Source organism: Pituophis catenifer, unplaced genomic scaffold (assembly GCF_029215685.1).
Source record: "Pituophis catenifer annectens isolate HBS135680 unplaced genomic scaffold, rPitCat1.0.hap2 SCAF_1, whole genome shotgun sequence".
NCBI lineage: Eukaryota > Metazoa > Chordata > Lepidosauria > Squamata > Colubridae > Pituophis > Pituophis catenifer.
The window spans coordinates 249,522,785-249,540,331 of record NW_027256881.1 but is presented as its reverse complement, the minus strand read 5'-3'; the positions used below and the strand labels follow the sequence as shown (position 1 = coordinate 249,540,331).

General features: G+C 40.8%; 1 protein-coding gene across 2 annotated transcripts; it reads left to right on the top strand.

The window, feature by feature from the left end:
* Positions 1-808: 808 nt before the first annotated feature.
* LOC139309394 (L-lactate dehydrogenase A chain) lies at positions 809-16,115 on the top strand. Of its 2 annotated transcripts, none has more exons than XM_070933460.1 (8): positions 809-870; positions 4,018-4,152; positions 5,345-5,462; positions 7,703-7,876; positions 8,401-8,574; positions 12,908-13,025; positions 13,805-13,928; positions 15,394-16,115. In XM_070933460.1, the coding sequence occupies exons 2-8, from the start codon at positions 4,027-4,029 to the stop codon at positions 15,556-15,558; spliced, it is 999 nt and encodes a 332-aa protein (XP_070789561.1). In that variant the 5' UTR covers positions 809-870; positions 4,018-4,026; the 3' UTR covers positions 15,559-16,115. The 2 variants fall into 2 exon arrangements, with proteins under 2 accessions (XP_070789561.1, XP_070789567.1); XM_070933466.1 differs by lacking the exon at positions 809-870 and adding an exon at positions 2,262-2,343.
* Positions 16,116-17,547: the final 1,432 nt, after the last annotated feature.

The window sequence follows — 17,547 nt, the reverse complement described above, 5'->3', positions numbered from 1 at the left end:
GTAAATCACGTAACCATGGGGATCAGGGGTGAAATGCTCCTGGTTCGGACCAGCTCAGGCAAGTAGGTAGCGATGGTGGCGGGCAGTTCGGAGAACTGGTAGCAAAAATCCCTGCCCCCACCCCCCCATGCCCAGCTGAGCCGCGCGACCATCAGAGGCTTTTTTTCTTTTAAATGCCTCTGAGAGCCAAGCTCTGACGATCCCAGCTGAGTTGCCTGATCGGATCCTCAGAGCCATTTAAAAGAAAAAAACTTTTTTTCTTTTAAATGGCTCTGACAATCAGGCAACTCAGCTGGGATCGTCAGAGTCTTTTGAAAGCATTTTTTACCATGGTTTTACATGTAAAAAATGGTTTTAAAAGTAAAAAAAAAAAATTGGACAGGCCTACCCAGTCACATTACCCCACCACCACCAAGCCACGCCCACAGAACCGGTAATAACAAATTTTAGATTTCACCACTGATGGGGATGCTGCAAAGGTGGCAAGTTTGACAAACGGTCGCAGGTCAGTTTTTCAGTGCCTTGCAACTTCGAACCGTCACTAAAGGAACTGTTGTAAATCGAGGACCACCTGTAGAGTAGAACGGAGGAACATTGGAGCCCGGGTGCCTCCCCTGCCTCCCCCCTCCCCACACACACACATCAGCAGCAACTACGAAGCACCTGCGCGAAAGGGAAACCCGCGCAAGCCGGGGAGTGGGGGGGAACCTTCTCCTCAGCCAGACGTGAATCTTGGCACGTCTCCCAGCGGCCGCCCTCCCGAGGTCACGTGCGGAGTCCCTATTAAAAGACCTGCCGCCGCCTAACCAGCCTCGCGGTACTGGAGCGGCAATTGGCGGGGTTGCAAGGGGCTTTTGCATAGACCACCAGGTAAGGGAATGGGCTGGAGGGCGGGTGTGTATGTGTGTGTGAGTGAGTGAAGGCTTGAGCTTTTCGCACAGGGAAAAGCAATTTTTTTTGGGGGGGAGGGGAATCCGCCGCTCGGATGAAAGATGCGGAGAGTTGAGGAAGGGGATGCGCGCCCACGCAGAAACGACGCCCGCTCGTAGGAATTAAAAAAAGCGCGGTCTTCCGAGTGGGATTTGGAGGGTCGGCCGCTTTCGTTGCCGTATGGCTGAGTTGCTTGGGGAGGAGGGCTACGGAATTGCTCCCTTCCTCGGCCTCCTTTCCCCTTACAAAGGACAGCGGAGAGTCCCGAGCCTCTTCGGGGTGGGGGGGGGTGGAAATGGGGGAGCCTCGAGATGTAGGGATCGTACATTGGAGGAAGATGGGCGGATCACCGGATCGGGATCGGGGCAGAGGAGCAACTGGTTGCTCTGAAAGAGAAGCCGGTGGGCTGTTAAGCGTTTGTTAAACTTTGCAGCGTCCCGGAAAGTCCAACGAAGCCTCCGCTTGGAGGTACTCATTGCTACACGACAAACCCCTCCCCCACCCCCAGCAGTCGTATCTTTTTAAAATCGGCTGGCGAGAACCGGCTTTCTTTTTTCCTAAGGCTGCGTTTGTCGCCTCGAGGCCGCCCCCCCCCCCAGGTGGAGTTTAACAAGCTTCCCGAGCGATGTGATCGGGCTTGGCTCCATCCTCTCCGCCGCTCCTGGAATTAGTTTTCCTAGGTCCCAAAAGGTGCTTCCCCCACCCCAAGAGGCAACTGCACTTTCTGGTTTTTCTTGAAGACCTTTCGCCTCAATCAATCAATCAATCAATGGAACGCCTTGCCCCCTAGAGGTTGTGGGTGCTCCAACTCCGGAGTCTTTTTTAAAGGCCTAACTCTCCAATGGTGTAATTTTAAATTTGAATTTTAAATGGGGGATTTTAACTGTCGGGCCAAATTGCTTAATATATTTTTTAATTTTTTTTTTTAATTTTGTATTCTATGTTTTTTATCTATGGCTGTTCACCGCCCTGAGTCCTTCAGGAGAAGGGCGCTATATAAATTTAAATATTAAATTAAATTAAAAGAAGAGATTGGACAACTGTTTGTCTGAAATGGTGCAGGATTTTCTCCCTGAGCTGGGTGGGGTTGGACTGGAGGACCTCTGAGATCCCTTTCAACCATTACGCTGTATTCTGCAGTCTCCAGACTCTTCTGCCCTGAGTTCTCTCTCTCTATTGATTCTCAACCAAGAAGCTTCTTCAGCTCTGGCTGGATGGTGGGGAATGGAAGGGTTTTATATTTATTATTTATTATTTATATTATTATTTTATATTTATTATTACATCCAGTCAGAACTGAAGAAGCTCCTTGGATGAGAAGCAAAACACCTTCAAAGAAAAAACCAGAAAGTCCAGCTGCCCCTTGAAAAAAAAAGCACCTCATGCTGTGGATGACCGAGAATCTCCATAGAGGTTTAGTTTTCCTAGGCAAACCCGGCGACTCGGGCAGGCTTCGAGGCTCGTGGTCTCACCCTCGAAGCCCTTTTGTCTTCTGGACAATGGTCATTCCCCTCCTCTTTGCGTTGAGGAGAGCCTGGGGAATTGATTCGTTGCTTTAACCGAGGGGCATTTCCCAGCGAGCTGCATCGATTTTACCGCCTGTTTCGGAATTTAGAGTCAGGAAAGTAAAAAAAAGGGGGGGGGGGAGGGGAGAAAAGGTTTTTTGTTCTTTCTTTTGCTTTATATAGGAATCAGCCGCTGGAGACATGACTTTCTTTCATCCCTATAGCTGGATGCGATTGTTCCCTAGTTGCACACTTTCCCTGGAGCGGCGCCACAGGAGACAGTGCAATTAATTTATATGGGCCCGCAGGAATGCTGGGCAGGAGAAGCGGGTCTTATGGCTACAGGGGTTAAAAACCGCATGCTGATGCTGTGTAGAATAATCTTCCTACTGTACATAATGAAACAATTTTTTTTCCCACCTCCTGGTACTTACAGAAATATCCTGGCTTGCCCTGTCCTTCCTGCTGGAAGCTTAGTGGAGCCAGATAGTCTCCGCTTTTTCCAATATTACTATTGCAGCTGCCCAGGGGTGAAATCCAATTTTTTTTTTACTACCAGTTCTGTGGGCAGGGCAGGGGAAGAATACTGCAAAATCTCCATTCCCACCCCACTCCAGGGGGAAGGATATTGCAAAATCCCCATTCCCACCCCACCCTGGGGCTAGCCAGAGTTGGTATTTGCCGGTTCTCCAAACTACTCAAAATTTCTGCTACCGGTTCTCCAGAACCTGCTGGATTTCACCCCTGCAGCTGCCCCATCAGATGCACTGAGAAATAGACTTTCCCAGGGCCCCTTATGGAAAAGGGCAACTTCCAAAGAGCGATCAAAACTCTGCAAATGCAAAAGTGTAAGAAGACTTATTTAGTAGGATCAGTATGCAGGGTCACTGGAGTTCATGTGCCTAAGTGAAATTGTGTATCAGATTGTACCCTGAACCAGACTGTCTTTCTAGCCAGAGACTTTCTGGACTTTTAACTTCAAACAATCCATTTCATACTGTCTGTGATCTTTAGGTCCATAGTGCAGTTTGCCCAAGGCAAACCATACATCCCTTTCACTGCTTTTGTTTATATAGGTCCCATCTCTGTGAGTTTTCCAGTTGCCATCTAGATTTTGTGTCTGACTGAGCAATGAGCAAATTGAAAAGAGGCCGTAGGACAATGCCTCTCCTGAGGCTGCTCTTGCCAGATCCTAAAATTAGAAAGAGTAAAATGTTGACTATGCAGATTATTGTGCTGCTGCTTCAGAAATCCGTGCGATCAAAGACATGCCTCTGTGGGACAAATTCAACATGGATCTCATATTGAAGATTGTACAGCTTCTATGATCAATGAGGACAATGCTCCTTTTCTTCTGTTGCATCCACGTTTCTTGTGAAAAGAAAATCTGGTAAAAACCAAATTGAAAATAAACCAATTCTGGCACATTTCCATAATTAAATTGATATATGTGGGGACATAAAATACCTGAGTGTGGAGATAAGGCTAGAAATGAACTCTGACAGCAAATGTGATAGTACCGTACAGCAAATGACAAATATAAGATAAGGAGCTTCTTTTCATTTTTTTTTTCTTCTACTAGTGTTACAAGATGTCTCTCAAAGAAAAACTGATTGAACATGTCCATAAAGAAGAACAAGAACATGCCCACAACAAAATCACTGTGGTTGGGGTTGGTGCAGTTGGCATGGCTTGTGCCATAAGCATTTTGATGAAGGTAAGTGCTATCCGAATTGCAGGATGTTCTTTGCAATATTTTGCATCTTTACAATTTGTTTGAAATAGACTTGGCTGCTGTGGATCCAAAGCATAGATTGGGAGCACTACAGATGTAATCAGTATATTTAAACCAGAATGTCTGCTTCTAATCTGTCTCCGTTCCTTCCTTCAGTTTTTGTCCATTGCCTTCAATAGTGCTGTGACTTGTTTGAGGTCACATAGCATTAATACGACTAGTAGTAACCTAACATGTTAGTCATTTTTAATGCAAATGAGAGGAAAAATATTCCTTAAGGCAATTGATTTTGTTTTGGAAAACTGCTGAGCTTCTTTAAGGTACAAATACAAGAAGATGTTTTTGAAGCATGCGGTATAAGCAAACTACATTTCACTATAGTTTCTGTGTTTTTGTGTTTTACACACTACTAAACCGCTCAGGGTTGTAAAGTACTGTGAAAAGTACATAAATCTAAGTGCTATTCCTACATGTTATATTACTTATTTTTGAAATGTTAAAAAGCCAGTCCTGTCTGCCTAGACAAATAGATTTATGGATAAAAAGCTTTTCATTCTGTTGAAAATATTAATGCTAGTAACCTATTGAAAGGATCTGAATTCAACCAACAATACTTGTACCAAAAGTCATTTTATGGGATATATTATTTGAGTGATGTCATCTAGTGGGACCCAAGAAGTGGGCCCACTGTGTTGCAACATCTGCCCCTTGGGACATCATCCATTTGGAGATTTGTTAAGTTGCTTTCAAGTGAGCCCTAAAACATCATTCTTCCCCCCAGGCCTTGATTTAAGTATCTGTAGGTTTGAGGTAATGGAGGAGGTTATTATTTTTTATTGTTCTCTCAGGGTAGTTTCTAACATGTTTGTCTTGTATATAATTTTGTCAAGTTGGCTTTTGGCAGCCTAGTAATTGGACAAATAAGTCTGATACCAAACATAAGCCATACATGAGAGATTATTGGAGGCTCAGTAAATCTCCCGGCTTTGCCCAGGAAAGTGATAGATTAGAGTTGGTACTGCATTTCACTACCTAGATAAGAGCTAGAGAGAATCTAATGTGCCATTGTTCAAGTCAGTAAAAATATGTGGGATGCTATTCTCTCTCCCCCTCTCCCTCCCTCCCTCCCTCCCTCCCTCTCTCTCTCTCTCTCAACCTTTGACCCTTTTTTTAGGAATTGGCTGATGAACTTGCTCTTGTTGATGTTGTGGAGGACAAGCTGAAGGGAGAGATGCTGGATCTTCAGCATGGCAGCCTCTTTCTCCGAACACCAAAGATAGTCTCTGGCAAAGGTTATATAACCTTTTATGTTACATAAACCCTCTTTTGTTTTAGGGAAGTGGCAATATCTGATATTTCATATAAGTGAATGGGACTTTGGCCATGGGAACAAATACAATTCTTTTTTTTTCTTTTTCTTTTTTTTGCTAAAATAGCTCTGACGTTGGTGCTTCTTAATTTTGCTTCTCTTATGGGTAATGAGCTGCAGATAGTGGATTTAATCAGTTGAGACCTGAAGATGGTTTACAAATTGGTGTGGTAGCTACTCATTGTTAATATGCTTCAGACACACACACACACACACATAAATTCCAAAACAATACCAACATGGGTAGAATCATATATCACGTGGTATATCTACAGTATTACCGCAGTTTGGAAAAGTTAATCATGTCTTAATAGTGATTTTAGTGGAATTACTTAGAGCAATTACTAAATTTGGATCCTTCCCACTTGGTTTTTCAGAATGGTTAAAAACAGATGCGCTTCACTGTCCCTCTCTCCTGATGGGAGAAGTTTTAAGCCTTACTTTTTTTTTTCTGCTCTTCTTTTGGCTGTACTGGCAGAAACAATCTCCAATAACCAAAAATAAGTTTATTTCTACACTGTTCCATTATATTATTTTGTAGTCAGACTGCCATAATTACAAAAAGGAGTAAATGGATTGTAGCCAAATCAGACTGATGTAACTTTTTTCATTCATTATCTAAGATAAGCAAAAAGAATTTTTTTAGACTACAATCATGTGAAAAAGAAAGTATACCCTCTATGGTTTTACATAGCAGGACATAATTTAAAAAGTCTACTCCATAGCCAGTTCTTAAAAGTAAGTAAGTACAACCTCAGATGAACAACAACACATGACATATTGCACTGTGTCATCATTTATTATACAAAAAGAAAGCCAACATGGAAAGGCCATTTTGTTTTCAGGTAACTGCAGACAGAAACAACAGAATCAGACCTCCCCCCCTTCATTATTCCAGGTTTAAAATGGAAAGATCTTAATACTATTTCTATATCATAATAGCCCTTCGGGCTGGTTCTTAACATTCTTTAGCCATCATGCATTCCTTCTTTGGAGTGTGCAAGGTCATATGAAAGCTGACTGCCATCATGTTGATTGTATGCATCAGTGCCTGCATGTGGTTCTTTGCTATTAACTGATTCCTGTTATAGCTATTAAGAAAAGTGAGATCATGTTGGACTGGTTTATGTGTGAAGAGCAGAGATATGACTTCACCTGATAAAGGTTACATTAGTTGGGAGATCCAGCTTTCAGTTGGTTCCTTGGCTAATCTTAGATATGATAAATTTGGAAGAAAAACAGGGAAATGTATAAATTGACCCTTGCTTCTAGATCCAGAAGGCTATTAAAAGAGTGTAGAACATAATCTGACATTGAACACTGGACAAATCAAGAAGGGTTAAAAAAAAAAAACTTGGTGTATGTCCAGAAAAGATGGTTTAGAAATAGACATTTTGGCTCCAGAATGGTCTTTGGCCCACAAACAAAATGTGCTGCCACTAAGGGCATGGATTTATGGGGCAGATCATAAAATAAAAACAGAGACTCACAAATCAGAATTCTAAAGAGCAGTGAGGTAACTACTGAATAGAGCAGGCTACTGTTTCAAATTGATGTTTTCTTTTTGCTTCATTTAATCACAGCCTTGCCTGTGTTAGCAATGTAGGTCATAGCATTTCATGACAAGCTATCTCCGTCACTTGTCAGTATCATTTTTATCAAACCGAAGAACTATGGGTTTGGATTAATTATAGCTCTGCCTCTGAGGCTAGAGAAGAGACTTGGGCACTTCATTGACTCTGCTTGAAAAGAGCTAGCTAAAATAAAAATAACATGATAGTTAAAGTTTTGTTTTACCTCACATGCTCTTTTTTTTTTTTTTACTTGGAAATTTGGGCATGCCTGAGACACCTTTATACTTCCTCTTGGATACGTTTAGAAACACATAAAGTAATCATCCTCAATCAACTTTCAGGAGTGTTTGTAAACCAAAATTTACAGACTTCAGGATGGGGAAGGCTGATGTAACTACTTATTTGCAACTTGTAAGTCTAAATAAATAAATGTCACCATAGGGCATAGGTTCCCTTTTTGTAGTTTTGCAATTCTCGTTCTGTAGGCCAATTCTTCTCTGACATGAAAGATTTCGTGCAGTCAATTCATCCGTTGCACAAGTAGATGCTGAAATGTATGTTGAACATACAATTATTTCTTGTTTGGCAGATTATGCAGTGACTGCACACTCTAAATTGGTCGTTATCACTGCTGGAGCTCGTCAACAAGAAGGAGAATCTCGTCTTAACCTGGTTCAGCGCAACGTGAATATCTTCAAATTCATCATTCCCAATATTGTCAAGTACAGCCCTCATTGCAAGCTGCTTGTTGTTTCCAATCCAGGTTGGCCATCTCCTTTTCTGAATGTTTACAGTCTATTGTTTATTGTCCAGGGTTTTTAATGGGAGAGGCACATACGTTTCTTTGATGGAAATTTAAAGAAATTCTCTGAGTTTTCTCTTGCAGAAACTAAATCCACTTTTGTATTTAATTGCAAACATCTGTCAGGTCCAGTACAAATGTAGCAATACCTTCCTTCATAATGAAACTGGAAGTCAGTCTTGGACATGTTGCTAAAAACGAGGACCCGGATTGCTGGGGGCATAGGCTGACTCTGCAAACCACTTAAGAGAGAGCTGTATAGCACTATGGGGGTATAAGTGCTATCACTAGCCCTATCTTGGCCTTCTCATCATTGAGAAATCCCTATGTACAAGTGAAAATAAATGGACAAACGTGTCTAATTTATAATTTTGACCTGGGGACAAAGTCTGCTAATTTTCTATAATGATTAGCAATGTTTCTTCACAGTTTCTGCCCTTAAAATGAGAGATGCTTTCCAATTTAATTTTTTTTTAAATCAACAGTGGATATTCTGACCTATGTGGCATGGAAAATCAGTGGCTTTCCTAAGCACCGTGTTATTGGAAGTGGCTGTAATCTGGACTCTGCCCGTTTCCGCCATCTGATGGGTGACAGGCTGGGTATCCATCCTCTCAGCTGCCATAGTTGGATTATTGGAGAACATGGGGATTCCAGCGGTAAGCAATAATTTTTCTCTTCGCATTAAACCTAATTACATACTAAGCAGAATGGAGAAATTGTTCCAGAAAAAGTTGCAGTTTTGCAACATTTTAAGAAAGAGCCCAATATTTTAGAAGCCTGTGTTGTGTAATCTACTTGCTGAAATCTTCTGACTTCTTTCATATTCTTGGGGTATGTGTGTAAAATTTTAACAAAATCCTTTTGATCTAACTAGAGCTCTGTTGTACTGGTGGTACATTTGGCTCCTGAATGTTAAATTTACACGCTGAGCAAACCTAAAGGAAGCTTTCTCTATTCCCTTCTCAATATAAAAGTTAATCTACCCTGCCCTGCTACATGAAGGTAACACTAGATGAGCTATATTTGACTTTTAGTTCTGTTCAGAAAAGGTCAGTTCTGTAATCCAAGTAGGCCAAACTCTATCAATCTGAATTCTATACTCATAACATGGGAGTTCAAAATAAATCTTGTAAGAGTTTTATAAAGGAAGGTTTGGGCTTTTTTAGAGTTTGTCCTATTTGACCCCCTGGCCATCCTACACAGAAATCAATGTAATAGCTCACAGTAACTAATTTAACAATCTGTATGCATAGCATAGAGTATTAAAAAAAGTATATAAAAAATTACTTGCAGACTTTAGGGAAAGGTCATCTTAATAACATCTAATTGTAGAAATGTTTTTCTTAACATGATGCAAAGGCTCAGATTAGCACGTTTTACTCCCTTTGTGATAGATTATTTTCCTCTAGCAGAGCCAGCGCATTTTGCATATGGAATAGCTCACTGGTGGGTTGCTACCAGTTCGCACTGGATCTGGTGAACTGGTAGCGGCAGGAGGCTCCGCCTACCTACCCGGATGCTTCTGCGCACAAGCACCCACCAGCAAACCAGTAGCAATGGGTTTTGAAACCCGCCTCTTAGAATAGCTGGAAAGATATATCAACTTCCCAGTTCCATCATTGCATTGCTTCACAGGGCACGCTAGCCGGTCAAGAATTCCTTCAACTTTGGCAGATCTAGAGCACCTTACTGTTTTCCTTTCTTTTTTTTTTCTTAGCACTTGATTTTTCCTTTCTTTTTTCTTTACATACCTCCTATAAACTCAGTAGACCTCCCAATATAGCTGCCAAGCATGCAGATAGAAATTTGTTGTCCATAGATATATTTGTTTCAATTTACTGGAGTGGAAACAAGATTCTGGATACCATCTGGCCTGAAGACCCATTGTATATTTCCATCCCTACCATTCCCACTAATCCCCTAGGTTTCTGGCAGTGGTGAAATGTAAAATTTGTTACTACTGGTTCTGTGGGCGTGACTTGGTGGGGGGGGTTAATATGACTGAGTGGGCGTGGCCAACTTTTTTTTTTTACTTTTAAAACCATTTTTTCTACAACGTCTTTCGGCTGAAGAGGTTGTAAAAAAAATGCTTTTAAAGCCTCTGACGATCCCAGCTAACTTGCCTGATCGGCAGAGGCTTTTTTTCCTTTTAAAAACATTTTAACATGTAGAAAAAATGCTTTTAAAAGCCTCTGATGATCCCAGCTGAGCCGCGCGATCTTCAGAGGCTTTTTTTTTTACTTTCAAAAGCATTTTTTCGGCCAAAGAGGTTATAGAAAAAATGCTTTTAAAAATTAAAAAAAAGCCTCTGATGATTGCGCGGCTCAGCTGGGCAATGGGGGGGGGGGCAGGGATTTTTGCTACTGGTTCTCCGAACCACCTGCCTCCATTGCTACTGGATCAGGCCATCCGGTCTAAACCGGGAACATTTCACCTCTGGTTTCTGGGATTAGTGCAAGACAATGGAGCTGCGAGTGATAGCTCTCAATTGGCCCAGGAGACATAGGTTTTTATACCTGTTTACCTACTTAACATCCTAACTGGGGAGTTTTTTAGCATCATCAGAGATATTGAGTCAAGGGAGATTGAACCACTTTGGTTGCGAAGGACATGCTTGGAGATTGAGTAGGACTGTTTCATCAGCTGAGGACAATAAATCTATATAGACCAAGCCTTATCTGAACCCTTCCATGACTCAACCATGGAGCACCTGGCATGGGAGGTGGTATTTATAAATTGTCATAACTTGGGGCCCAAATCTCAGCAATTAGGCATTCTCTACAAGAAGGATTTCTGCATCATCCACTCTCTACTGAGATCCAAAGTTCATGAATAAGGTGAACTTGATCTTTCAGTAGAGCCAGGAAGAAATACTCCCCTTTGCCCCAGTCCCCAAACCAAGTTATTACAGTAAAACTGTACAATAGGCGAGTTGTTGAGATTTATCTGGGCAAAACAGGAATTCAGATCTAGTGCTATTCCCAAAACCCCACCTGGTCTACAGGGTGTTTTGGCCATGATGTCCTGGTGGATCAAGATATATATGTAAATGGGTACAATGGTCAGAACAACTCTGCCTTGTGAAAAATAACGGCCCATTCCACTAGACGTTTTGTATCTTCCTTAATAAAGCATTGAAAGCTTAGCTCTTGTGCTTTGGTTGACGTCACCTTTGGCAGAACAATACTGCAAAAAGTAGTTCAGGGCAAGGACCTAGGATTCCATGCCAAGAGACAGCTCTAGTACGTTTTATTATAGAATGCCTTGTTATTATCATTAAGGTGTCATGTCTCTTCTTTGTTCCTGTGTGTTTCATGTTTTCCTCTTCCTTTGAGCTCTTTTTCTAGTTGGCCATTTCAAAACTAGGAAGGGAGGTCCTTCACTGAAAGAGAAGTCAGAACTTTCTAGTCTTGCATTAGGAGGACGAGGGAGTTACTCCTTGTAGAATGTCCTTATCTTCATTGTAGACAAGGGATTTTCATACTTGAATCCAATAGACCATTTGATGAGATTTGAGGTTTCTTACAAGTGCCCAGGAATATCTATTCTCAATAATGTGGTGTTACATTAAGCATTGATAGTTTATTCTTCATGCAGTTGTGTAACCCTGTACGCAGGAAGGTTTGCTTTACTTTGCACTTTGTGATTCAATACCTACCTACCACTATACCATGTATTACAAAATACTTGGCTAGCTACTCTAAACAAAAATTAAGTACATAATAAAAGAAATACTTGTTAATCATTCTTGCTTTGGAATACAGTTTTGGATCCTTTTCACTTCTCCTAGTCCATCTTAGCAAGTCAGTCCTCCATTCCAATAAAATTATCAGGAAAATGTTAGTCAGATCTCATAAATTTGCATTACTTGCTTGGGCTCCTTTTCATTTTGGTATCAAGATAAAATTGCTACAAAATTCTGCTTCATCCAGTAAACTCTTATGTAGTGAAACTAAGCAGAAATAAAAGATCAGAAATACAATAACAGAGTTGGAAGGAACTTTAGAGGTCTTCTAATCTAATCCCCTGCTTAGGCAGAAAACCCTACACCACTTCAGACAAATGGTTAAAAATCTCTTCTTAATATAATATCTTAATAAAATATATCCAACGTTTTAAATCTGTTCCTAGTTTTCCTGTACCTGAAAGGAGCAGTATTTGCTGTTTCACAAGCCCTGCACAATAAATTATATACAGTACATGGTGTCCAAGCCAAATTCTAGTTGTAGAAGCAGAGAGGACTATTCACAGCTTGCTTACCCACATCCAAGCCATTTTGTATATAATTGCCATGACTTAATAAGAAAATCAGTTATGTCCCTATGTTTGGGCTTCATTAAAAGGATTAAACTGATTAATTAATCTGATTCTGAGGAGGATGAACCTCGGGGATTTATCTCATTCCATCAGGCTAGTCACTTATTAATTATACAAGAAACTTGTGTTCTGAAGGTAAGGATAAGGTTGAGGGACACGGATACAGAATTTACAAAGAAAATGAGGGTACTTGACCATCTCAAGAGAATGAGTGTTGCGCAAAGGGTATAAAAGTTGGAGGAGCTTCACATTAATTCCAGTTCTGTTTGAAAAAAGATCCAAGGTCCACAATAAAGAGGCACGGATTGATCAGCAAATCTGTATGAAAAGGAGCTGCTGTTAAAGATTTACTCACTTCTTTTACTGCCAAAGTTGTTCATTCAAAAATGAGGGTAGGTTTGGGTCCTGATTATCTGGAGCTAATCCAGTATCTCTTTCTAACCAGGTCAAAGGCTCAAACTGTTCCTTTACTGTAAATGGAGCTTCATTGCTTACTAGAATGAGGGCCATATTTGGAACCAGCTCATCAATTTTCACTTGTTTCTGAGCTTTCCTAAGGCTCATGTGTGGAGAATTAGTGGTATTTTTTTTTACACTAACCTGTATATAATTTTGTAAATATAATGAGCTTGTGTTTTGAAGGCATGAATAACCTGGAAAATTTTTATTTAGTGCCTGTCTGGAGTGGTGTGAACGTTGCTGGTGTCTCCCTAAAAGAATTGCATCCTGAAATGGGTACCGATGCAGACAAGGAGAACTGGAAAGAAGTCCACAAGCAGGTGGTGGACAGGTAACACTTCAAATTTATTTGGCTAAGAATAATATAAAACACATACAATGCATTAATATTGTGATAAAATATACCATATTTTCGCACTATAAGACACACTTTTCTCCCCCCCCCCCAAAGTGGGTGGAAATGTCTGTGCATCTTATAGAGCAAATATTGTGGCAGGAGAGAGGGGGGTTGGTATGGCGGCGGCATTTGCTGCCGCTGCCTGTCACTGCTGCTGCTGTTCGCCACTGCCTAGAACAACTGATCGGCAGTATTCCGGGAGGCCAATCCAACCACCAATCAGATGCTTGGCAGTGAAGGCTTCAGCATTCCACAGCGGCGGCAGCAGCTCAGCTCAGTTGACTGATGATGGGCGCAGCAGAGTGGAGCCCTGACGAGCCACGTGCCGAAGCTGACCAGGCTGTTTGCTGTAAGGATGAATAACAGATGGATGCTGGCAGATATTTTTTTCTTGTTTTCCTCCTCTAAAGCTAATGTGCTTCTTATGGTCCGGTGTGTCTTATAGTGCAAAAAATACGGTAATCACCAACTTAGGTAGTTCCACAAGTATTCTGAAACCCAAAAATTAAGGTATATTGGAATTCATTGGCATGTACTGTCTTTTTATATATTTCTGGATATATTTCTAAAGTATGTATATTTCAGAACTAAACAATCTGAAACCATTGGTTTAATTTGCAAACTAGTTTGTTGTGTTTTAGATCATTTCCTAGCAATATCATGAGTGCTGTCATAGTTTTGGAGATCAATCTTAATGTTGTAATCCATTGCAGTGCTTATGAGGTGATCAAGCTGAAGGGATACACATCATGGGCAATTGGTCTGTCTGTGGCTGATCTGGCTGAAACCATCATGAAGAATTTAAGGAGAGTACATCCAATTTCTACAATGGTGAAGGTAATCAACTACTCATTAAGTCATTATGTTTTTTTAATTTGTGTATTTAGTCATGATTCAGTTCCAACATCCTGGATCCAGCAGGAATTGGAATGCAAGCAAGACTAAATAAAATATCTGAAATATTCTACACATGCCAGAGTGAATATGGACCTCAAAAATACCATTCCTGCATACCTCAGAAAGGGACTGGATTTTGCTAAGAAACAGCCCAGTAAAGGCAGAGAAAGGGCAATGAAAGACACCCATGCAGCAGAAAAATATCCTTTGCAATAATAAAGAGGTGAGGGAATAGCAATCTGAAGAGAGAAAACATTAATGAAGCACTTAATGGGGAAAAGAACAGTCATGGAAGACAAAGTAGCTATCACTGTAGAAATAATATTCAGTGGGGAAAATATGTAAGCAGTACTGGGGGATAAAAAACAGCAGCAAACAATCCTTAGGAGTAAGAATGGGTAGCATGCAGGTTTTTGGGAAGAGAGTAATAGAAGCCCCCCCTTTTTTGGTCTTGCAATATATGTGTGTTGAATATGTAGAAGGAGAGGGGGTACTGTGCTTGCTTTGGGATTTCAGAAAGAGAAAAGAGGGACTAAAAGATAGCTCATGTTTAATCATGGTAGATTGTGGAGGGGCAGAAAAATAGGGAAAGCGGGTAGATCAGGGTTAGAAGAGGAAGGCTTGGATACCTTTCAGTCACATGATCGTGGTTCTCAGGAAGGCGGTTAACCAAGCCTTCAGAAGAGGGAGGGGGGTCCCTTTCAATTCTGAAACCATGGTTCTCCTAGAGTTCAGGCAAATCCAGAGGGTGATTCTTGGCATTCTGTTCCTTTGTCTGATCTGGACGAATAAGGCAAAGTCTGGGCTATTTTTTTTATACCGCAAAACCCAATTCTGAAAGGGCAGCTCTAGGGATCTGGGAAGGCTGTGTTTACAAAGCCTAAGGAGGCAATAAAGCAAAAAGGGCAAGTTTGCTTCTGGGATACTCGGTAGTCCTCTTTGCAGCTGTAACTGCAAACCCAGTTGCTGGCAGTATGGATTTCAAAATGGGCAACACAGCAGCTGCAGGAGTGCAATCACTCCTTTGTACAAATTGATACATATGCAAATGGGCTGGGCTTGACCACTGTTGCAGCTGCCATCTTGATTGTTTTTGCTGTCTTCTCCTGGGTATGTTGGTGATCTTAAAACATGTGCCCTTCCATTTTTATTTTATTCAAGCAAATAAGTACCAATGGTGTGTGTGTGTGTGTGTGTGTGTGTGTGTGTGTGTGTGTGTGTGTGTGTGTGTAACAAGCTTTTTAATCACTCATCTCCCTCAGAGGGAGTTTTTAATCCAAACATAGCCCACATAATTATTTCACCTGTTCTATTTGAAGCTTTTTAGCATATTTTTCCCTATAAATTAGTGGCTTTCTCTTAATTTCTTCCAGTGGTATTTCATGGCCATATTTTACTTTTCCAGGGTATGCATGGAGTTAAAGATGACGTTTTTCTAAGTGTTCCATGCATTCTGGGCTCTTCAGGCATTACAGATGTGATCAAAATGACTCTGAAGACTGAAGAAGAAAATAAATTGAAGAAGAGTGCTGAGACACTGTGGGGAATCCAGAAGGAGCTTCAGTTTTAAGTCTCTTTTTGCCATTTACTAATGTGAAACAGGCCTTAGTTGATGGTTATTTGCACTTTTCAAATGAGACAGTTCCTTTACAAGTATGTATCTGACGCATCAATGGTTAATTTACAACAAAATTCCTGTTCCTCATTTAGAAACAGAAGCTGCAAGATTCCTATCTTGATCTGTGACCAGAATAGGAATATAATGTAGTTTTATGAAGGGACATACAGTTGATCCAGCATCTACTTAAAACGCTACTAAATGAAATTCTCCTGCTTTTTCCCAGTTAATATCAGATCAGAAAATAAGTTACTTGGTTTTCCAAAGACTTTGCTATCAAAAATGATTGGCAAATTCACTGACCAATATTTTCTGCTGACAGGTGACTTAAATTTCCACTACTTAGTAATGTATTTTTCCTGACATCACTGCTTCAGGTCTTTGTGTATATTTTTCAAGAGAACTCACTGTACTCTCCTGTGGGAACTGTGTATGCAACATTTCGAATTGATGCAATTGTCTAGCTTTAGTACCAGCCCAAAAGAGCAAAATAAACATCAATTACTTTTGTCTGCCTTCGTTCATTTCATAAACACCCACGATTCTGGCAAGTGCTCAAGACATCTAACATCATTTTAAAAAATGAACTAAAATGAATGCCAAAAATTAGTTTCAGTTAAAACTGAAAATTTGATAAAGTGGATGAACCCTTCTGAATGCCAAGAGTGTGGACTGGATGTATCCATTGCTGAGGAGCATTACCTAAAAAGGCCGTTTCCTACATGCCAAAAAGATGGTTCTCTTGAGACAGCCTAGGATCTTCAGTAAGGACCTTCTTGCAGAACTTGCAGTCAGATGCATTTGTAATGGGAAAGACCCTAAGATGTTTAGGGCTTCAGAAGTAACATCAAAACGTTAATTATGTTCTGTAAGAAAGTTTCAACCCATGCAATTTTTTTTAATGCTGGGATTGGCTACAAGCCACAATTATGAAGATAAAGCACATTATGATGGTCAATATGGGGTCTACCCATGGCATAACAGTTTCCTACTCTAGAAGGGCTGAGTAACTACCATGCCACAATTGAAAATCAAGGAATATGTTGATGATATGGAGCAGTTTCATGAATGTGTTGAACAGTGGAAGACAAGAAGAATTCCTCTTGCTCAACAGCATAGGTAGCCAAAAATAATCTTGTGTCACATTCTGGATATGGCTTAATTGGAAATTCTATTACAAAAGCAGTTGCCTTGTTGCAAGATGGGTGGCATTTTTTAATTACCATACTTTTCGGAGTATAAGACGCATCTTCCCCCCCTAAAAGAGGGTGGAAATGTTGGTGCGTCTTATACACTGAATACAGCCATTTTTGGCCTCCTGAAGCACCTCCCCACGCGTCTTGTTTTTGCAAAAAATGGGCCTGTTCTTTTGCAAAAACAGGGTGTGCAGAGGCTTTGGGAGGCCTGCAGAGTGCTCCTGGGAACCGGGGAGGGCAAAAACATTTTTTTTCTTGCTTACCTCTTATATACCGGTGCGTCTTATAGTCCGAAAAATACGGTAATAAAACACTTAAAATGGTCTATGAAGCTGTCCAAATGAAGCCATGGCTGATGGGTATCAAATGCTCTAAGAAGTCTGCAGAGCCATGCTGCCCTCCCCATACAGTTTCATCTGGTTGAAGCATTAAACAAGAATTAGATTATACAGTTATCAGCAGGAAGCTTCAGGAAAAAGTATAAGCCCATTTAAAATTAAGTACTATAGTAAATAAGCTTAGTGTTCCTGGTTTCAGCAGAAAGGAACTCGATGAAGCTTTGACCACACTACGGTAATTCCATATTTGCTGGAAACAGGGTAAATAAAAAGCTTTGATTCTTTTTTAGAATTGGTTGAGAAATATTTTCCGGTAGTTAAATGGACATTTTTTATATACATGGTCTCAACCAGAACATAATACCTTCCTTACTAAGGCAGTCCTAGTATTTCTAAATATATGCAAG

What these genes read in the sequence shown, in the direction of transcription:
- LOC139309394 (XM_070933460.1), top strand. Translation starts at nt 4,027, where the DNA reads ATGTCTCTCAAAGAAAAACTGATTGAACATGTCCATAAAGAAGAACAA. An exon ending in CCATAAGCATTTTGATGAAG is followed by an intron (nt 4,153 to 5,344) that starts GTAAGTGCTATC and finishes CCCTTTTTTTAG; the next exon opens with GAATTGGCTGATGAACTTGC. An exon ending in CAATTTCTACAATGGTGAAG is followed by an intron (nt 13,929 to 15,393) that starts GTAATCAACTAC and finishes TTACTTTTCCAG; the next exon opens with GGTATGCATGGAGTTAAAGA.